Here is a 23,266-nt window from a genome sequence, read left to right on the forward strand (position 1 = left end):
TACTCCAAGTACCATTTACAACCATTCTATGTACACAATCCTTTAGCTAGATCAAACAACATTACGCAACCTTAGAAAACAGTGATTTATGTTTCAAAATGGAATAGAAGTTTTATCTGAGCATAATTTTCAATACATATTGAGTATATTAAAATATGACGGCTTGGTTATTGGAGCTTTAAGCGGAAGGTCAGGTTAGTAAAGGATCAATTGTATGCCATGTTTTTCTCTAAAACAAAAAAACAGCACCTAAGATAAAAGGCATCAGTAGTGAGTGATTCCCCCCACCTCAACCCACCACCACTATCCAGTTTGCATCACCAATAATATCTCTTTTACCCTCAACCATCCTGTATCCAGCTTGTATATCTGGCAGTTCTCTCTTGATGCAAATCTTATATTGAATAACCACTTATTGGCATAAAATTATTAGAAGTTGTGCACATTATATCAGGTTTTCTTTATTAGCTCTTGAAAATGAACTGACATCTTCCAATTTGTTATCTAGAATGTTGCTTTTGAAATAGGCTACAATAATTTGGTCATGTTGTTTCTGCTTCAGTTGCCTGTATTATTTCCATTGATATGACATCAATTCTCGTGGCCTTACGTAAATTACATGTCTCCTTTGTAGCATAGCATTGACAACAACTGTCAGTGCTTACACAGGGCAGAATTCAGGCAGAAATTCAACCCATGTGAGCACTGACAGACAGTTCCTGACAATGCTCCCACAACATTGAGGGGCACATTTACTTAGCTCGAGTGAAGGAATTGAAGAAAAAATACTTTTTTGGGGCTACTTCGACCATCGAATTGGCTACTTCGACCTTAGACTACGACTTCGAATTGACCGAATCAAACTAAAAAACGTTCGACTGTTCGACCATTCGATAATCGAATTACTGTCTCTTTAAAAAAAACTTTGACCCCCTACTTCGCCAAGTAAAACCTAGGCTTTCTAAGCTTTTTTTGATGGAAGAAATTTCGTTCGATCGATGGAAGTCAAAGGATTTAACTTCGACAGTCGAATATCGAGGGTTAATAAACCCTCCATATTCAACCCTAAGTAAATGTGCCCCTGGATGTATCAGTGCAGATTGGTGTTTTCTATACTGGCGTAAAATCGCATGTGACAGCCATTAGCCTTATTGCCAATGATCTCCGGAAGTATTGGGTTCCATTATTCAGCCCTGGTTCTTGCTTCCATATTTGCTCGATCTTTGTTTTATGATATATTATCTTGCCATGACATCCTTTCTTATGCCCACTCAAGACTAAAGGTTCAGTTTGATCATGTGGGTCATCTGAAAATCATTTGATTTTTCCATGTAACACTGGTCCTTGTGTTTTTAAAAGACCATTTTAATTTCTACTATTTTACCTTGCGTATCCTTCTGACACAGTCCTTATAATAAACCATTAGACACAGAATAGACTTTTTTTTGAGAAAACAAAAGGAACAAATGTGGTTAAATCAATCCTCAAGATAATGTAGCACTAAACAGATGGATGTCATCAAGAATATCACTGTTGGCCCCAAGTAAGAATGCCTCTGGACTTTTCTTTAGAAAGAAACTAAGGGGCAAATTTACTAGTGGGTGAAGTCACTAAAGCGGCCCAAAATTCGCCAGCGTGACATCATTTCGGTACTTTGCCGATTTACTAACGGTTGCTGGCGTAACTTTGCTAGCGAAGGAGATAGACTCTAGCGGTACTTCGCTCCTTAACGTCTGATGAATTTGTGCTCTGGGCATAATGGGCATAACTACGCAAATTCACCAAGATGTGAATTTTACTGAACGTTACTTCTTGCGCCAGACTTGCCTTCGCCACCTCAGACCAGGCGAAGTGCAATAGAGTAGATAGGAGTTCCTCAAAAAATAGTTGAAAATTTTCAGGGTGATAGGCTGAAAAAGAGCATACATTTTTTTTGGGGTAACCGGTTTCCCCCCTACATTTCCTAACATATGGCACATAAACTATACAGTGGGCTCATGTGTAGGGAAATATAACAACTCTATTTTATTTTATTAAGCTTCCCTGGGCTTGTGTAGTGTAATGTATTTGCTGCAACATATATGTCCATTCAACTTTAACTTCCCGCCGTATGCAAATTATCCAACTCTAGCGCAGCTTTGCTTGGCTCAGTACCGATAGCGCAACTTCGCCAGCGTTCGGCGCCCTGGACGCAACTTTGGATTTTAGTGAATTATCGTTGTCCTGTCGAATCTACGCCTCACGCAGTGTTGCACTGTGAGCGAAGCCGTCTGTGAATTTTCGGAAGTTAGTAAATTTGTCTCTCTAATGGCACCAAACCTGATCCAGCAATGATGATGATCCTCATTTTTTTCAACATAAAGCAAGAACCCATAGGCTAAACTGTCCTACAGTATTTAAGACTTAGTTTCATGTGGCATTTAGGGTAAATCAAAGCATATGACAGAGTTATTTTAAAATATCTGAAAGCAATATCACTTTGGCTATGTTTATTCATGTAAGAATATACACTATTAAATATATCACTTGCTGAATTCCAAAGAGCTGTAGGTTATTTGCAAGCATTAATATGATCTTATTATGTTGCATGTTGCTTAATTACTTTCGTATCCCAGTACTTATACCCCATAGGTTTAATGTAATATACTCCAGCAATGAATTGCGTGCATCAGCAATATTACTGGAAGATGAGAAGCTTCTTGTATTTCCTGTAAAGTCCTCCAGATATGTTTGTGAATCTCATCTTCATCTAAGAAAATATCAAGATACTTACGGAGATCTACCAGACCACAGCCTGTGTATTTCATTTACTCTCAACTTAAACCCAGCACTCCCACTCCCAGCATGCACGGTCAATTGTTTTTTTAATTATGTATAGTAATGTTTATGTTTAGTAAATGTAATTTTTGAAAACACCTGCCTACCACTTATGCACATTGTGCGGCTTCTAACTTCCTGAGTTTTCATGAATATATATTTTTTCATATCCGTTATTTCCATACCTTGTGAATTGCTTTTGCACATTTTACATACTCAAGCCACTGAGCCATTTGTAAGAATTTTACTCATCAGTACATAGGATTGTGCTTTGATGTTGTATACTGTAGTTTGTTCAACATGCATTTACATGAACAAAATTCCCAAAAACTTACAAAGCATTGGTATTTATTGGCTTTCAATGTACAGAAGTAGGGTACATGGGAAAATATATTAAAAGGAATATCTTTAAATTAAAAACACATTTATTTACAAATATAAGCAATGTGCCAGTTGTACAATTATATTTTTAATTAAAGTTTATTTTTTTTACAAAATGTATAGTATCCAGAAATATCCAATGTCCATTATCCAGGGCATTTTGTTTTTATAGTGCAAATAGCAGAAACATCACTGAATATTAAACATACCGAAAAGACTATGGGGTAAATTTATCAAAGAGTGAAGTTCCGTCATTTCTATGGGATTTTGAAAGGCGTATTTATCAATGGGTGAAAGTGAAAGTTCACCCTTTGATAAATACGCCTATAAAAATCCCATAGAAATGAATGAAGAGAGTCGGAATTTCACTCTAGTGGCGGAACTTCACTATTAACTTCACTCTTTGATAAATATTCCCCTTTTCCTATAAATTAGTAATTTTACTTGTTTTTTTTCTTATTGGATAACTAGCACGAGTCTACTCTTCAATTATACAACCAAGAAAATAGAAATAAAAAAACATACACGGCTAACATGGTACAGTAAAATATAGAGCACACGGAGCATTTTATGAACATAGGTGGTAAATTGCCAAGTGCAATTGCCAGTAACAACCTATCGCCTAACAGTTTTTTACAGTCTATATCAAGTTAGAAAACAAGTAACCAACTATGGGCCAGATTCAAATTTGGTTTTTTCACATGAAATCTTATGGGCAAGATCAGTTTGAGGAGAAAAAAAAACTTTTATTCAGTTCCAGTTTTTTCCCATAGGTTTCAATAGTGTTTTCATGTGATTAAGAGTGAGATAGGTTTATCAAGCAATATGAATATAACTTGGCTAGACTGCAAAATAAAGTCCCTCTATATCTTAAGATCTGGTCTCCATGGGAACTATTCTCGAATTCCACTCTGCCTGGAACTTAACTCGCAAACAGTTTAGCAATATCACTTGCTTTTAGCGAACTAGGACCCCCCCTCCCCCCCTACTGGCCTCTGACCCTCTTTCTCTAGTTGGTCTCTTTCTGTCTTTTCTTCTTTTTCTTTTCTTCTGTATTATTTTGTACAATTGCTTTAATGTTAATCGGTACAGATACTGCCTAACGTATCTAGTATGGTCTGTGAGAATAAGCAGTGGACGTGAACATGTAATTGTGACCTTGTACTGTTCAATATGCTTCCTCTGTTATGACTGTACCGAACATGCTACTGCCTTGTATTTTCCTTTTTGATGTGAAATAAAAATATAAGTTACAAAAAAAAAAAAAGAGTGAGATAGGTTTTTGAATTGCATCTGGCTCTTGGGAAAGATCTGGAATTGAATTAAAATATGTCATTCTCATGAAATTGAATGTTGCCCTATGCTTGTAGGTGTGCCCTATACTGTGACCAAAATTCAGTCGAACATGTGTTATAGAAAGGCATTATGGAGATGACTTCTAAATGACAGTTTGAAAGAACCGCCACGGAACAGTATAACAACCACTGCCAATTTATAATAATTTAATTCAATATAAAAACTTATAAAGATCCAGATTCGATTTGATGTTGATGGATAGCATTTCTGTCCAACCCTTTTTTTTCCTCTGGGCTGCATATTCTTCTGCTATTTGATTAACTGTGTTTTCATTACAATTACTAATACAGTTCATATTGCATTTCAACAGAGGCCAGTGGCACACATTTCCCAAGTGAAGAAAAGGCTGATCAATCAATGCACACACAATAACACTAAGGGGTATATTTATCAAGGGTCGATTTTCGAATTTGCAAAACTTCGGAATTCAAAAAAGACCAACCAAAATTAAATCGAAGGGTTTTTTTGGCCAAATAGTTCCATATGCAATCGAATTTGATTCAAACGAATCGATTTTTCAAAGTCCACCAATTGACTCCAAATGGGTTCTAGGAGGTCCCCCATATGCTAAAACAGCAATTTGGCAGGTTTTAGATGGCGAATGGTTGAAGTTGACCATACATGATAAATTTCGAATTTTTTAATTTTTTTTTAAATCAAAGTACACAAAAAATAGCTCAAAATTTGATTTTTTTTTTTCTGAATTCGAAAATTCACCTCAACCTTTTTATATACTTTTTATATAAGGGCCAGATTTATCAAGGGTCGAATTGAAAATTCAGATTTTTAAATTTGAATTTCGAGTTTATTTTAGTGTAATTCGACTACGGAATAGTCCAAATTTGATTTATGTTTAAAAAATTTATCATGCAATGTCCCTTTAAGAATTCAAATTCAACTATTTGCCATATAAAACCTGCTGAATTTGTGTTTTAGCCTATGGGGAACCTCCTACAAGTTTGGTTGACCTTTGAAAATCGAAAATCGAAATTTAAACTTTTTTTGGTGAAAAAGCTCAATTTGAATTTGATTCGAGTTTGCTGGTCGATCATATTCATCCAAATTTTGGTCGTTTTTTTGTTCAAATTGCGGGTTAATGGAAGTTTTTATAAACTCCCATAAACTCTAAATTCAACCCTTGATAAATCTGCCCCTAAACTATGCATTTTCTCACTAAAGTCCACCCTGTGCAAATGCCGAAGGCCTGATGCTGTGCCAGTGCACCCACAGCACAGGTAAGCCAGGATTAGATTGCCTTTTTCTCCTACAAAGTTTTAATGATAATGGAGAAAACATAATGGGGCCTATTTATCATACTGTGTAAAACAATTAACACCAGAATGGCATAGCATTTTCAAAAAAAATTTCATAAAAATGTTACCGCGTCAAAATTATTCAGACGCCTATTGACTTTAATGTCTGTCTTGGCCGGCCAACTTTTCTTTTCCCTTGTGGGTTCCACTCAAGGGCTTGCCTTGTGATGTTGTCAGAACTTTTTCTGAGGGTGTGGCCTATCCAGCCCCACTTTCTTCTTCTGATTTCTCGGTCGATGGAGATCTGTTTTGATCTTTCCATAGGCTGATGTTGGAAGTTTTCTCTGGCCATCTGATGTGTAGGATGCGTCGTAGGCAGCGGTTGATGAAGGTTTGGAGCTTACTTGTGGTTGTCATGGTCAGTCTCCAGGTTTCCGAACCATAAAGCAAGACTGCTTTCACATTGGTGTTAAAAATACGAATTTTGGTTTGTTGTGAAAGGGCAGTGGAGTTCCAGATGGGACGTAAGGTGTTAAATGCATGTCTGGAATGTCTGGGACAGACATGGAGGAGGTGCATGGAGGCTGAAATGAATGCAGTCGGATGGACATGGGCTCAGCTGAAGAAGACCGATGCGAACCGAGTTCGTTGGAGGAGTGTCGTTGAGGCCCTATGCTATGCTGGAGCAAACGGACTAAGAGAGAGATTGACTTTAATGCATTTGGACAAAATAGGTGCGTATAAAAATTGTTGTGGGCGTCTAATTTGAAATGCGTCAAAATAATTTTGTCGCAAATTTTTCAATGTGAAATTCATTTTCAATTTTCACACTGTGATTCATGGTGATATGTGGCGTATTTTTTTTTTTTACACTGTGTATCACTAGCCTTATTCTGAGCACATTGTGTATATTCTTTTAGGTGTAAAAAAGCAAACTATCCAACTCCTACAGGTAGAGTCCTGTGCGGGTCCATTTTTTGGAACCCGTACCCAACCTGTACCGGCAACCTGCAATCCGCAACCCGCACTCTTACCGGCTTGGACCCGCTACCCGACCCAACCCGCAAGTACCTTAGCCGCAACCCGGACCCGCGACCCGCTGACCATCAAGAATTAGGAAGTGCTGTCATTGTAAACCGGAAGTGACATCATCAGAAGTAGACGTGATCAGAAAAAAGGAGTAAAAATCACTATTGAGAAGACCCGCGGCCCGACACGCAAACCCGCAGAACCTCCGACCCTCGTCTATACCGGCACCTGGAACTTCTACCCGCAACCTGCTTTTTTTTGAGGATAACCTGCGGGTACCCGACCCGCTGCAGGACTCTACAGGTACCTACAGGACAAGTAATTGCAGAGTTAGAAACCAATTCCTGGACAAGGCTTCTGGGTCAGCTGGAGTAGTTTCCCTGGACACAAAACCTGAAAAATCAACAGTACACCATAGAGAGAGTGTATAACATTCCCTAACCAATTCATTACCACTTTCTTTCTTTTTATTCTTTCAGTACATAGCAAATCACAAATATATTATAATGTTGTAGTATTTATTGAAAGCATATAGACGGTGAAGATATAGCACAAGTGAGGGACAGTCTGTTATTATACGTTTGAAGAAATTGTTACCTGCAAAATGGAAAATATAAAACATAACAAAAAAGGACAAGTTAAACTCACAAGGGGTGACAAAATGTAAGACTCCCCCAAGTGAGCCAAACTTCCCTAGGGCAAGTGTTCCTCTTCTATATAAAATGAAAAAAGAGTACTTTGCTAGGAAGCATAAAGAGAACACGTTTCTTTGGGCAGAATTTATGTTCAGTACAAGAATTATTATTTATTTATATAGCACTGATATATTCTGCAGTGCTTTACACCAGTCCCTGCCGCAGTGGAGCTTACACTCTAAGGTCCCTACACAACAGTACAATTCCCAACAATATACCCCAGGCTGAATTAAGATTCAGCCAACACTCCATACCTGTGCAATGTAATTTACTGAATGTTATAAACAGGTAGCACAATAACTTTATTTACATCATCAACATAAAGGTCATACGCTAACACACGTGTAGTCACAACGATTGCTCTTCTACATATTCATTCTTTTCATGCAAACAAACCTAATATATTTCACGTGTTGAAATAAATCTTTGCAATGGGATGAGCGAATTTTTCGCGAAGTTTTGCCGCAGAAATTACGCTCATAGACTTCAATGGGAGAAAAAAAATTACGCACTTCAAAAAGTTTTTGACGCCCATAGACTTTAATGCATTTTAAATTTTTCAGGCGAAGCGAAACAATTCAAATTCACCATCCCTTAGCATTTATTAAAGGGGTTGTTGAGATAACTTTAAGGGGCATATTTATCAAGGGTCGTATTTCGAATTGAAAAAACTTCGAAATTTGAATTCAAAAAGACCAACCGAAATAATTTTTTTAATTTGTTTTGCCCGAATAGGTCTGTTTTCAATCAAATAAGTCAGTTCATGGCCGAATTTGTATGAATCGAAGGAATAGTGCATTCAATCGAATTCAATTCAATGTTTTTCCCAAAAAAAAACTTAGATTTTTCAGAGTCCACCAATTGACTCCAAATAGGTTCTAGGAAGTCCCCCATAGGCTAAAACAGCACTTTGGCAGGTTTTAGATGGCAAATGGTCCAAGTCTAATTTTTAAAGAGACTGTACATGATAAATTTCAATATATTTGAATTTTCAATTTTTTTTTCAAATTCAAATCCAATGTGCACTATTCCCTGGTCGAAATACACAAAAAATAGCTCGAAATTCGAATTTTTTTCATTCGAAAATTCACCTCGACCTTTGATAAATCTGCCCCTAAGTATGATGTAGAGTATGATATTCTGAGACAATTTGCAATTTGTTTTCATTTTTTATTATTGAAGGTGTTTGAGTTATTTAGCTATTCAATCTGCATCTTAACCAGTCTGGTAACTAAGGTCCAAATTACCCTAGCAACCATGCATTGATTTGAATAAGAGACTGGAATGTGAATAGAAGAGGCCTGAATAGAAGGATCAGTAATAAAAAGTAACAATAACAATAAATGTGTAGCCTTACACAGCATTTGTTTTTTAGAAGGGGTCAGCGACGCCCATTTGAAAGCTGCAAAGAGTCAGAAGAAAAAGGCAAATAACTATAAAACTATAAAAAATGAAAACAAATTTAAAAGTTGCTTAGCATTGGCCTTTCTATAACATAATAAATGTTACCTTAAAGGTGAACCACCCCTTAAAATACAGTGTATGTGATTTTTTGGGATTTTGCACAAAACATTTTCAGAATAAACTGCTGACTCTTTAAGGGATCCTGTCATCGGAAAACATGTTTTTTTCAAAACGCATCAGTTAATAGTTCTGCTCCAGCAGAATTCTGCACTGAAATCCATTTCTCAAAAGAGCAAACAGATTTTTTTATATTCAATTTTGAAATCTGACATGGGGCTAGACATTTTGTCAATTTCCCAGCTGCCCCTGGTCATGTGACTAATTTTCTAAGCAACACAATATACTGCTTATTTGATGCTGGTGTTTTTTTTCTGTAAAAATACACTGTTTCTCCGCACAGGGGCAGCTTATTGGAAGGTTATGCTGTCCATATGTTCATTTATATAGATAGATAGATAGATAGATAGATAGATAGATAGATAGATAGATAGATAGATAAAACCTATAAGAAGTATGTTTGTAAATGTTTTAGCATTTTGGTTAATACACTTACCAAAGTACTATTTTTGCAAACAAATGTGTTTTTTAGGGATGCACCGAATCCCGAATCCTTCATGAAAGATTTGTCCGAATACCAAATCCTAATTTGAATATGCAAATTAGGGGCAGAAAAGGAAAAAGTGGAAATAAAATGTGATTACCTTCCCGCCCCTAATTTACATATGCAAATTAGCATTCGGGTTCAGTTCAGCCAGGCACAAGCTTTTGGCTGAATCCTGCTGAAAAAAGGCAGAATCCCGAATTGAATCCTGGATTCACTCGTTTTTTTTTTTTTAGTATGGTAATATAAGTAGGGATGGGCGAATTTGACCCGTTTTGTTTCGGCAAAAATTCACCGCCATCGAAATGTCGCCGACGCCCATTAAAGTCTATGGCCGTCAAAAAAAAATTGTCGCACTGTGAAATTTTTTTGACGCGCGTCTTTTTATTTTGACGCACAATGCCATACAAGTCTATGGGCGTCATTTTTCGTCAAAACAAGGCGAAAAAATTCGCCCATCCCTAAATATAAGTAATAAACCTGTAAAAAGTATGTTTGTACATTTTTTAGCATTCTAGTTAATACACAAGATACTATTTTTCTAACCAAATGCAACATGCATGTTTTTTAAGGACAATATACCTAGCAAATAAATGGGCAATACGATTTAAAGTGACCATAGCAAATCAATTTATTTCTATACTTCATTTTCACAGTTAAAAAATACATATAAACTTAATCCCCTTATTATTTCATGAAATTAAATACCAGTATTTAGCGAACATCTGCGATTATAGAGAAAATATAAAATGTTATCCATTCCATTATACATACGATGTGTGTGTGCATTTTGCCTGCATGGAATTTTTGTCCTTTGTTTGTTTGTATTCAAGTTTATTGTAAGCACGTGCACTGACATACATTCTGTCAAAAGAAGTTACTATAAATTATAATGATATTCACAGTTAAGCTGAATGATATAATTATGTTATACATTTTTCCTTTTGTTAGACATAATGTTAGAATAATGTTTCTGATGTTAACAAATTAAATTGTATTTTATCTGCTAGTATAGCTCCAAACAGATATCTCTTTGTGCTAGAGCAATTACTGCATGCTGTGCCATTTTATATCTATTACAGGTATGGGACCTGTTATCCAGAATGCTCGGGACCTGGGGTTTTCCGGATAACGGATCTGTAATTTGGATATTCATACCCTAAGTCTACTTGAAAAACATTAAATAAACTCAACAGGTTGGTTCTACTTCGAATAAGGATTAATTATATCTTAGTTTGGATCAAGTACAAGGTACTGTTTTATTATTACAGAAAAATGGGAAATCCTTGCTAAAAATTTGGATTATTTGATTATAATGGAGTCTATGTTCATTCCGTAATTCTGAACTTTCTGGATAACGGGTTTCCGTTAGGAAAAGAAGTGTATAAGTTCCTTAATTATGATTTTTATCTCATGGCATGATGGACATAATGAATGCTTATACGCACCCACAACGATCAATTACCATGGCTGGAATCTTTCCCTGGATCACTTCTGCATCATCATTAAAATATAGCATATTTAGGGAGGACATTTTGGTTGGGGCACAACACGGACCCGTAGGACCTTTGGAGTTAGCTTGATTAACAACATGACCGTGTGGATATTTCTGTAGAAATTCAATTCCACACACTCCAGAGCAGTAATTAGCATTATATCTCTTTGGGGCAACCACCCAGTCCCAGCCAAATGCCTCAAAATCAACTGTTAATGGGTATCGGCAACACATAGTTTCAGTTGAATGCTCGTCACAGTCAAGACCTGAGTCTCTTTTGAATCTCTTTGGTGTGTCTATAATCTTGACCTCCATAAATGGACTCTGTTGGAAAAGAAGAAAAGCAGTCATATCATTTTTCAATCAAATAAAATAATTTAATATACTAAGGGCCAGATTCAATTTCACGAGGAAAGCTTATCTCCTAGTTCAGATTATCTCTTAGAGCCAATAGAATAGAGCCATATATAATTCAATGAGAAAAATCTCACTGTTTATAACATGAAAACGCTAATGAAGTCTATGGAACTGAATTAGGAGCATTTTTGTCCTTTAGGGCAGAGACACATGCTCAGATTCGGTGAGATTAGTCGCCCAGCGACAAATCTCCTCTTCTTCGGGTGACTAATCTCCCCCAAGTGCCTTGCCCTGCCTTCCCGCTGGCTATAATGTAAATTGCCGGGGGGGGGTGGCACTCGGAGTGCTTTGTTTTCCAAAGGAGGAAACTTTGGCAGACTTGGCCGACTTTGGCTGGAAAATGAAGTGCTCGGAGTGCCACCCTGACGGTGATTTACATTTTAGTCTGCGGGAAGGCAGTTTGGGGAGATTAGTCGCCCAAAGAAGAGGCGATTATTTGCCGGGCAACTAAATCTCTCCAAATCTGAGCGTGTCTATGCCCTAAAAATGGATGTCCCTCGAAAAAATATTCACATGATAAACCATAAAAATAAAATACAACAAACTAACTGCCTTTTGCACAAATTCTGCATGTAGAGAGACAGGATTTCTGGTGATTTTAAAGAGTGAGCTCTAATACATCTTCTAGGCAAAAGGACCACCCCCTATAAGATATATTGGATCATTCATCTGACACCCAACTCCTGCATGAGGAAAGAATGAGGAGACAGGGATGAGAGAGGAATAGTGAAGATAAACTTGATTATTTCAGAAAAGATACAGAATTTTTAATGGATTGTATTTAGAAAGCTTCTTATTTCAGTATGAGGAAGCTAATATTGAATTTTCAATTTCGCAATAGTTCCCCTTTAAATGAATAATAGCAAGGAAAACCTTTGGGATGTACCAACGTGATTGCTAGGATTGTGACATGTACACATGTTAATGTTTATCAGGGCCAAATCAAGTTATAAGTAATTTCTGACAAAAGGTAACCTGTTTGTTTAATATCATAAACTAAATCAGTGGAGAATATTTACTGTATCTTTGCAGTGGCCTTTCCCTAAACCCCCTTGTGAATACTGCAAAATGGTCTAATCCATCCCCAGTGCATTAAATAGCACCTGTTACCAAAATATATAATCCCCAAACAAAGGTATTGGCTAACACAACCCCTAAAGGTTAATTTCTTCTCTGCAATAAATTGTATTTAATCTGCATTTAGTTACTGTGTGCTGTGCAGCAACTTTACTGAGTCTGCACCGCAGATTAGTTGAAGTTTATAGTGAAGCCGTACAGGGCACGTGTTGCCTCCCAAGATGGCTGATGTATGAGAAATCAGCCCAGTCTGAGCAGCACCCTGTTACCTGGTTATGATTATCTTGCCACACAGCAAGGAGATTGCTATTTACTGATGTTTTGTGTATTTTACCTTGTACTGTATGCTCTTGTAGGGACCCATAGGGTTAAATTGTCCCTATGGCTTTAATTCCCTACCCTTCCTCCTTTTCCCTAGTTGCTGGGCCCATGTATCAAGTGTTCTATTTACATATCCAGTTATTGGCCAAGAGGTGTAATGACCACTTCAATATAGTGTTTGGAAAGGGGTGGATCTTTCTTTTTGGCTGGCTGCTAACCATCTGGATGTGCCCATTAAGCCTGGGTACACCAAGGCCCAGTAAAGCCATTGCCCTAAAGAGACAGCACCTTTAGTGTCTGAGTCGGGGACCAGGGAACCCCGTGAATGAGGTTAGCTAGAGACAGTGTTATATCTGTTATAGACTCTCTAGAAGAGTAAGTTAGAGAGTACAGATAGCAAGAGCAGCTTTGTGCTCCATCAAGGATCTGTAGTAGGGAGTAGCTTCCCAAGGCTCCTAGATTGCCTTTAGTATGCTGTCTTACAGGTATGCTATATCCATTTGTGCATGTTTTCTTTCATGTAAATCTTGTATCCACTATACGATCAATGTCCTCGTTCTGTTAAACTGAGTGCATTAAGATCTATGGGATCGTATGGACTGTTGGCCTTGCAGTATACATGACAATGTTTTTCTCTGCTGTTTTACAGGTTTCTAGCCAAGTGTACTCCATCTTAATAAAAAAAAACTTGCAAGGGTTTTAACCCAGCAACAAGGAATGAGACACTGATAGGGAATGAAGCCATAGTGGCCATGTTCCTATGGTTTAAGAATAAACTCTGGAGAACCACAGCAAATTCAGTGTAATTTATTTCTCACAACATGTTTTGGATATAAATATCCTTCATCAGGTGCTTGATGAAGGATATATATATATTCGAAACATGTTGTGAGAAATAAATTACACTGAATTTGCTGTGGTTCTCCGGAGTTTATTCTGATTTGGAAGTTTTGTGGCTGAACGGGGCTACTACTCTGTTGGAGATACCTTGAAACACATGGAGTGAGGGACCACCAAAAATGTATATTGATTTGTGAAGCTTACCATGTTCCTATGGGTCCGTACATGTTATCTGCATTTTTGGATGAAAGTAATTTTCAGCATCAATGGTACAGATATCCTAAAACTATGCTTCCAAGCACAGGTGCTTTCCTGTGTGAATACAATTTCCCTAAGTACCCCCAAATGTATGATTAAAAATTGCTTTAGGTGACTTTTTTCAAAAGATATAAAAATCTTAAAGGGGTAATTTACCTTGAGTAAAGTACTTATTATTATTATTATTATTATTATTATTATTATTATTATAAATGTAAGTTTATGCACCTGGGATGTAAAATAAGCCACTTTACCCCAAAAATTAATTTAGACAGATCCTTGATGGAGAAGGACCTGGGGTAAGAGGAATCCTCTTACAAAGCACTGGTAATGTCCTATCTACAGTGCAGTTTTGATCCAACCCCTCAAAGGGATAGTTTGGTAATGTGAATGGAAGATGTTAGTAATGAGGAAAGATTGGCTAAGTTCGGGTTGTTTACACTGGAGAAGATGTGCTTAAGAAGGGATATAATTACTATGTACAACTATACATAAGGCCATGCAATAAACTTTCAGATACTTTATTCACCATTAGGTCCTTCCAGTGAACACACGGTCATCCATTCAGATTAGATGAAAGTGGGTTCCATCTTAAATTGTAGAAAGAGTTTTTTACAGTTTTTTTTTTTTTTACTATTGGCTGATATATTAGATAGTTTGGAGAATGCCTTTTTAGAAAGTAAGAATATGTCAAGTTACTTGCTGCTCTAATACATCATTGCATACTCAATGAGGATAATTTATAAACACTGGGAAATTTGGACCTAGTAACCAGTCGGAAGATTGCTTTCAGTATTCCACTTGCTATGGGTTCCAGCCCAGGTGCAAATGTACCCACTGTATATAAATGAGGCCCAGTGATTTTATGCCAGATATGTGATAAATGTATTAGGGGCTAATACTGTATATCTCACAGTAAAATGACAGGGCTTCATAGTGTCACTAATATAAGAACAAAGGTATGTTTCTGTCCTTGATAAGGGTATATGCATAAATGTGCTTGAAAGTATGTTATCATTAATAATGCAGTGATAAATGGCCAACAGTTACATCAACTGATTTGTTTTGGCCGTGGGATCCTAATTATTGTTGTGGCCATAAGGCACATCCCTGGTTTTTATCATGTGCATATGGTAGTTGGCATGTTAGAAAGGTGATATTAACAATTCAACTGCTCAATAACAAAAACACAGATACCGTAAGTCTAGGCCACTATTGTTTAGGCCTATGAAGCCAAAGCCTTGGACCCCAGCTCTGTGTACTTGCCTGAGGTACTATTCTTTCATTGCTGCACCCCCATCTATGCTGATGCCCCAGTCATACTCTCTAGAGTCTTGGACATTGCTCTTGTGCAGTAATGTAAAAATCACAACTTACAGCCCTCTATATAAAGTTAGCGATTAGGATTTTTGGAGGGGTGTTTAACACATTGGCACCCCCAGTGAATATCACAACCTATAGATGCCATGGAACTATAGCAGACTGTCTCTTTAGAGATTGGGTTCATCTATCTGACCATGTTAAGGGGCCTGCCCTGCAAAAGGTACATCTTTTAACCCATCAGCACACCATTTTCTTTCTTTCTGAAAGCTGAAACACAGATCATGTCTCAGAGCTACAGTATATAAAATGCAAAACAAGATATGTGTTCATGAAGTCAACCCCTTTCCCTTACTCATACTTAAGAAGAGAAAATGTCCCTCTCGATAAGTGATTTAAGGAAGAATATGAAAGATTCTCACATAGTAGAAATCAGCTGTCTAAACACATAGAAAATACTAGCATATACTGTTAGAAAATACTAGCATATACTGTTAGAAAATACTAGCATATACTGTTAGAAAATACTAGCATATACTGTGGGAGAACAAGAAAGAAAACCAGGCGCACGTGTCAGATAATTGATAGGTAATGGTGATCACAGCATCACCCGGCAGTGCATTCCACAACCTCACTGTCCTCACTGTGAAGAACCCCCTACGTTGCTTCAAATGAAAGATCTTTTCTTCTAGTCTAAAGGGGTGGCCTCTGGTACGGTGATCCACTTTATGGGTAAAAAGGTCCCCTGCTATTTGTCTATAATGTCCTCTAATATACATGTATATTTTTATGTATATTCAGTATATATATTTAAAATATATTAAAGAATAGATAAGCCACTTGGATTAAAAATGGGTATATATTTAGACTTGTGGTTGTGTTAGTGTGTTGTTTTTTGGTGACAAAAGCAGTATAACGTACCTTTCCGAAAGACTAGGTTGATTAGCTGTATTAAGTTGGAATGAATGGAAGTGTCCCCAAATACCTTTTTCCATAGATGATGCAGTTTTTAAGAAGGGAAGTTGTTTTAGTCTAACAGTTCATAAATTCAATGTAAAGATGATTTCATTCTAAGTTCAGCATTTGCATATTACAGTATGATTTTTTCACTGTAAAATTCACTTAATTGAAATATTGATACGAAAGACCTACCAGACCATCTTCATTGCTGGTGACTGCAAGATCCTGCCCATTTCCATCAAATGCTCTTATTTCAATGCCTAGATTGGATTCGGGTTGCCTCAGCCAATTTTGCAGGACCGTTTTCACATCTATACTCTGCCAAGTTCCAGAACCTGGATTCATTTCAAGTTTTAGCGAGCGGATTCCAGTGTATCTTGTACCATCTTTCAAAGGCTTAATGAGTCTCGAGATCTGCACAACAACTGTCGTAGGTTTTTGAACAGGCTTTAAATGTATCCAGAGCTGTGCTTTCGATATTTTAGTCAACTGAACTTTAGAACTGAATTTAAAAAAGCAACAAATAGGTTTTTCTTGTGTGTCAATGGAAATGCCAGCTGAAAAATTAAAAAAAAAACAGATTGGTGTAAAATATATGCTTTATACCTATTTACATTTCCAAATTGAAAGGATGCAAAACTTATTATACTCAGTTTTTACATGGATGCAAAGCTTATATAAAACTCTCACAGCTGTCCAGATGTTACTACAAATGCAACAGGGTGCTCCAATGAGAGTCCTGCTCATTTAGACATATACCCTCTTATGCTGCTGAATATCACTCTACACACACACAACATTTCCTTTATAAAGTACATGCGGAATATTTCACAATTATAATCACCCACTGCAAAATACTTGAAAAGTGGGGAGACCACCACAAAAGATATACTGCTTTGAAAGTGCACACCCAGGATTATTAGTGAAGTGCTAATACTCCGAAGAAAACGTCTACTTTCTCCATAATACTTGTGTATTGGAGATCTCTGGACACCAATGGGTTAAGGGAGGGGAGCTTTGATTGGCTAGTAGGTTAAGGACAACAGGGATTAAGGCTAGGCTGCAAAGGGGAGGGAGGAGTGGCTATGGAGAGAATACAAGAGGTTTCAGGAAGTTCCACTTCCTCTTGTGTTTTAGAATAACAAGGAGAAACATCCTGCCCTCCCACCTGTTTTGAGGTTTGGGAGGTTTTGGGTTCAGTTACAGCAGTATGGTAGTGGGAGGGAATGACTGACAGGTGACAAGGGGCTTATTTTATCCATGTTTAGTACTAAGTACCTCCTTGGGTATTGGTTCCAAAAAGTAGCAGCACAGGTGAGGGTAACCCATTCTCACTTGCCCATTGGTGTACGGCTGTGCCTGTTGGCTGGTGGAGTTCTGGTTGGCACGCATTCCCGGGTTGCTTGTTACATTGATGTTATATTGCACTGTTTACAGCCTAAAGGTCCCCATACATGGATAGATCCGCTCGTTTGGCGATGTCGCCAAACGAGCGGATCTCCCTCCGATATGCCCACCTTGAGGTGGGCAATATCGGGCAGATCCGATCGTGGGCCCTAGGGCCCAACAATCGGATCCTAGCATTCTCAAACGGGCGGTCGGATCGCGGGACCGCATCAACGAACAGATGCGGCCGCGATCTGACGGGATTTTTAAACCCATCCGATCGAGATCTGGCCGACTTTCGGCCAGATCTCGATCGGGGAAGCCCGTCGGGGGCCCCCATACACGGGCCAATAAGCTGCCGACACAGTCTGTCGGTAGCTTTTATCGGCCCGTGTATGGCCACCTTAAGATTTTGTTATTCAGTGTTATTTGTGTAAATAAAGTATTGGTAAAACAGGTCAACCTCTAGACATTTTGGGAGCCTGAAAAATAATTAGCTGTGAGGCCCATTAATATCTAGTTATGCCACTGGCTGTGGACTTTCAAATCTATCCTTTACTCTGCATTAATTTTGTTGGATTGCCAGGGTGGGGAAGTAATGCAGAGTATGGAGTAACCAGAGGCATTGACACTGAAATGGGTATAGCAATGGGAAGGACTGCACACTCCAAAAGTTTAGTATCTGCAAAAATTAATTTCTATTGAAGCCCTATGCATTTTTGGAGTGTGAATTCCATCCCATTGCTATAGTTCAATATTCAATTCAATACTTTGGAGGTAGAACATTTACAAAACCATTTTTATTTTACAGTTCTATTTTAGGTATGATTTAGTATCATGTTAAACTTTGAGTGGCCTTTTTTCACTTATTGCAACCTGACTTCTAAAATGAGATTTGCAATTTTTCTTTCTGTCAAAACAGCAGATAAAAAATGTTACCCCGTGCCTATAACTGGTAATGAAATGGAGAAGACGTGGGGCACTGGACGTTATCCAGTTCTAGCTTGTACATCAAGTTACCTGTTTCTAAGAAGCACAACTAATTCCGTGTTTAAGGTAGAGCACAAGCCTTGAGCATACACTGTAGTAGTGCAGCTGGTGCTGTCTGTCTCAATTGGAAAATCATAAAAAGAGTTATGACCATTAAGTTATGTAAATGAAACCTTGCTGATACATATTTTGGTACAGGATCACTATGTTTTAGATGCTTTGGATTGAAAAGCATTATCACTTCTGCTTGTATTATATGTAAGCAGCTGAATCCTCAGCCAAGATAACAGTTACATTCCATTTCTAAGACTACATGCTACTCAACAAGCCATGATTTAAGGCTACTTCCCTTTTAATGTTTCTTAGAGATACATTGGTGTCATCAATCATTTAGTCTATTTCAATCTATTGCTTCAGCTAAACTCCATTCTACATGCCACTCTCATTTTGCCAAGGTTTCAAGCATCCAAAAACTCACTTTGATACAGAAACGGAGCAGGTTCTTCAATTATTTTTTTATCTCGATTATTAAGCAAATTGTAATTGTAAAGCAAAATAATAAATAAAATATGCATAAAATGCCCTCACAAAATTGTGTAATGTTACTAAACGACATAGATCACAGGTGTTATCCAGAATGACAGCAAACATTTTTTTTTAGTTTTATGTTCAGTTGGGGTAGAACTACATGGGCGATTTATGTCCGATCCGACGCCACGCAACGGTACGCTGGTGTCAAGTCGGATGCGTTGAAAATAAGGTAAGAAATAGAAATGTTGGATGCAGAGTGCATTTGTGTCGTGTCAGATGCACGCTGCGACTACTGTACATCCGACATTCCTACAACTTACCTTATTTCCGGCTCATCCGACTTGACACCAGCGTTTCGTCGCGTGGCATCGGACCAGACCGAAATCGCCCATGTAGTTCTACCCTTAAAGGAAAACTATACCCCCAAAATGAACACTTAAGCAACAGATAGTTCATATCATATTAAGTGGCATATTAAAGAATCTCACCAAACTGGAATATATATTTAAGTAAATATTGCCCTTTTACATCTCTTGCCTTGAGCCACCATTTCGTGATGGTCTGTGTGCTGCCTCAGAGATAACCTGACCAGAAATACTTCAACTCTAACTGTAACAGGAAGAAGTGAGGAAGCAAAAGACACAACTCTGTCTGTTAATTGGCTCATGTGACCTAACATGTATAGTTTGTTGGTATCTTTGTTAGTACAGTGAATCCTACGATCCCAGGGGGCGGCCCTTATTTTTTAAAATGGCAATTTTCTATTTAGGATTACCCAATGGCACATACTACTAGAAAAGTGTATTATTATGAAAATGGTTTATTTACATGAAGCAGGATTTTACATATGAGCTGTTTTATGCAATATCTTTTTATAGAGACCTACATTGTTTGGGGGGTATAGTTTTCCTTTAAGCTTCATCTTTGACAAGCCCTTGGTAGCATTTAGTATTTTCTTTATCATTTCAGCAAAGTTAAAGACAGACGCTTTAGCAGTGCTTGATATTGGTCTGACTAATACGTTTATATTACAGGCATGGGACCTGTTATCCAGAATGCTCGGGACCTGGGGCTTTCCGGATAACGGATCTTTCCGCAATTTGAATCTTCATACATTGTCTTTTCGAAAATCATGTAAACATTAAATAAACCCAATAGGCTGATTCTGCTTAGAATAATAAAGAATAATTATATCTAAAGGTGGCCATACACAGGGATATCCGCTCGTTTGGCAATGTCGCCAAATTAGCGTATCTCTCCCCGATATGCCCACATTGAGGTAGGCGATATCGGGCTGATCAGTATGGAGACCATATGGGCGGTTGAATCGCGGGACCACATTAACGAACAGATACAGGATTTTTTACCCTGCCCGATCGACATCTGCCCGACTTTTCGGACAGATATCAACCAGGGAATCCCGTCAGCAGGCCCCACACACGGGCCAATAAGTTGTTGGCAGCTTTTATCAGCCCATGTATGGGGGCCTTTAGTTTGGATCAAGTACAAGGTATTGTTTTATTTTTATAGAGAAAAAGGAAATAACTCTTCAAATTTTGGATTATTTAAATTAAATGGAGTCTGTGGGAGACAGCCATTCCATAATTCAGAGCTTTCTAGATAACAGGTTTGCGGATAATGGATCCCATACCTGTACAGATCACTGCCACCCAGCTAAACCTGTAATCAAGCATACATAATGTTTTATTACTGTTAGGTGTATTTCTAATAATACCTGCACCAACATATCATTCTAGAACAAATTGTGCTTATGGAGTATGGAAAAAAAAAGGTACATTGTACCATGCCAAAGTGTATTTATAGCAAAATTGCACCTTCCCATCCACCTACACGGTGCAACAAAGAATAAAACATGATCTTTACGGAGAGTGCCTTCAAACGTAAACAGATGTTTAAATGAAAAGACTAAGAGCAAAACCCTAGGGTGTAAAGCACCTTAATAAATGTGTCCAATTTAATAGTAACGAGAACTGGACACAACTAAAACTGGCTAAATCATACAGTATGAAAACAATCTGCTAAAAAGGTGGGCATGTAATATGAAAAAATAAATTATAAACACGTTTAACTAAAGTTTTGCAGTTACAGCATCTGCTAATCAAGCAACTTTTTTTTAAACATGTGATTACACTCTGCTTAAACCAGAAAGACATTTGCAGCTCATTTTTAACTCTTTTTGCCTTCTCCTGCATTACGTGAATGAACAGTTCAATGAATGGCATTGTCAAAAAATGTTGCCGATGTTAGAAATGAATGAAACTTCATTCTCAATTGCTTGTTTAAACCAGGCTATATATGTGAAGGAAGCACAAAACATCACATTTTAAAATCCATTAAATTCTAACAAAACCGATAAACTGAGATCTTGCATGTAATGAAAACTATATTTGTAGCTCTCCAGAAAAAGTCTTAGCAGCTGGCAAACAGTCACATATTGCTTTCATTGACAATTAGTAGAAAAATGATAATGGCACACGGGTGCCTTTAATTCGTCAGTAACAGGGGGTGGCACATTCCTGCATGCTATACCAGCTGGAAATTGCCATTGATAAACCATATGCAATTAGTGTAGAGCATTAGCATGCACTGATAAGTGTTTTTCTGCAATTAAAACTTTCCAGCAAATAATTAGTAACGCCTAGGATTTTTAATCAAATTAAAACGTATTATTCCAAGACAGAATTAGTGCTCATCCACAGTAGAAAATGTTTTCAGTAGCAAATGCTAAAAAGTTGAGTTTATTAACCAGAAAAAAACATAGTACGAGAAGGAAGAAAGCATACAGGTATGGGACCTGTTATCCAGAATGCTCGGGACCTGGGGTTTTCTGGATAACGGATCTTTTCGTAATTTCATACCTTAAGTCTACTAGAAACTCATGTTAACATTAAATAACCCCAATAGGCTGGTTTTGCTTCCAATAAGGATTAATTATATCTTAGTTCGGATCAAGTACAAGCTACTGTTTTAATATTACAGAGAAAAAGGAAATCATTTTTAAATATTTGGATTAATTTATAATAATGGAGTCTGGGAGAAGGCCTTTCCCAAATTCGGTACTTTCTGGATAACAGCTTTCCGGATAACGGGTCCCATACTTGTATAAGGAAGGCTTAAATAGACCAATATGGATGCAAGGTTCACTTGTAAGCATCAACTTCTGGTGACCACAGACAAAAATCACTTATTGGGTTTAAATATTATATTAAAAACGGAAACCAATATGTAGTCTTGGTGTCTGAAATTTAAAAATGAAATGTAAATGAATTTAAATTTCAAATCAAATACATGTATAGAGCCGACACTTTGAGTTTTAGCTTTTGAGGACTCCCAATTTCATTATATCCCATTATGGTCTTGGTAACCGATACATACAAAAAGATTTATTTTGCATGCAGTCCAAAAAACATAAACATACACAACTTACAATCTTTAGGCATTATAATAACAGTTTCAGCAGTGACATGATAGTCATCTTCTTCCGTATGACCAGCACTACTTTCATCTTTTTGAACATCATATCTGTCGATTAAATCTTGCAAAGGCGGTGCTTTGGGTAAAAGATGTTTTATAGTATCCTTGCTTATATTAGGTACCTGTTCCAGTCGAAGTTTGCTAAGGATCTGGATTTTTATAGCTTCAAGCCTTGTAGATTTACTGTTCTGTCTCCAGGTACAGGCACTGCACAATGTATCTTTGTCTGTTGCTCGGTTGCTGTCTGTTAGATCCACTGGGCTAAATACTACCAGCATACAACAGCAAATGCAGCCCCATGCACGTAATTTTATCATGTTCTCATGTAGTCAGAATCTCTTGGGGCTTTTTTTGCTTCTTTCCCCCCTTATTTTGCGGCTGCGTTATTGTGGAGTCAAACTGACTCCTAATGAAAAGTTTAAAGTCAAGGGGAGGAGAGGTGTCTGTCACACTAATAAATCATGCAAAGTCCACATGTACTTTTATAGTCCAACTTAAGTTACGCTTGTGTCATCAGAACTGTTGATTGGCTGCCACACAAACAATGAATTAAGCTGGAAAAGTGAGGACATTTGCTGTC

The 23,266-nt window shown here is 37.5% G+C and overlaps 1 protein-coding gene across 1 annotated transcript; it reads right to left on the bottom strand.

Annotated features, from left to right (window-relative positions):
* Window positions 1-10,889: 10,889 nt before the first annotated feature.
* mstn.2.S (myostatin, gene 2 S homeolog) lies at window positions 10,890-23,266 on the bottom strand. The gene is made up of 3 exons (XM_018239033.2): window positions 22,640-23,266; window positions 16,477-16,841; window positions 10,890-11,415 (listed from the first exon to the last, which is right to left on the bottom strand). The coding sequence occupies exons 1-3, from the start codon at window positions 23,001-23,003 to the stop codon at window positions 11,035-11,037; spliced, it is 1,110 nt and encodes a 369-aa protein (XP_018094522.1). The 5' UTR covers window positions 23,004-23,266; the 3' UTR covers window positions 10,890-11,034.

Source organism: Xenopus laevis, chromosome 9_10S (assembly GCF_017654675.1).
Source record: "Xenopus laevis strain J_2021 chromosome 9_10S, Xenopus_laevis_v10.1, whole genome shotgun sequence".
NCBI lineage: Eukaryota > Metazoa > Chordata > Amphibia > Anura > Pipidae > Xenopus > Xenopus laevis.

Coding starts and splice junctions, on each gene's coding strand:
- mstn.2.S (XM_018239033.2), bottom strand. CDS start 23,003: ATGATAAAATTACGTGCATGGGGCTGCATTTGCTGTTGTATGCTGGTA. Junction 16,842..22,639: donor TATTATAATGCCTAAAGATT/GTAAGTTGTGTA, acceptor TTAATTTTTCAG/CTGGCATTTCCATTGACACA. Junction 11,416..16,476: donor CCAGCAATGAAGATGGTCTG/GTAGGTCTTTCG, acceptor CTTTTCCAACAG/AGTCCATTTATGGAGGTCAA.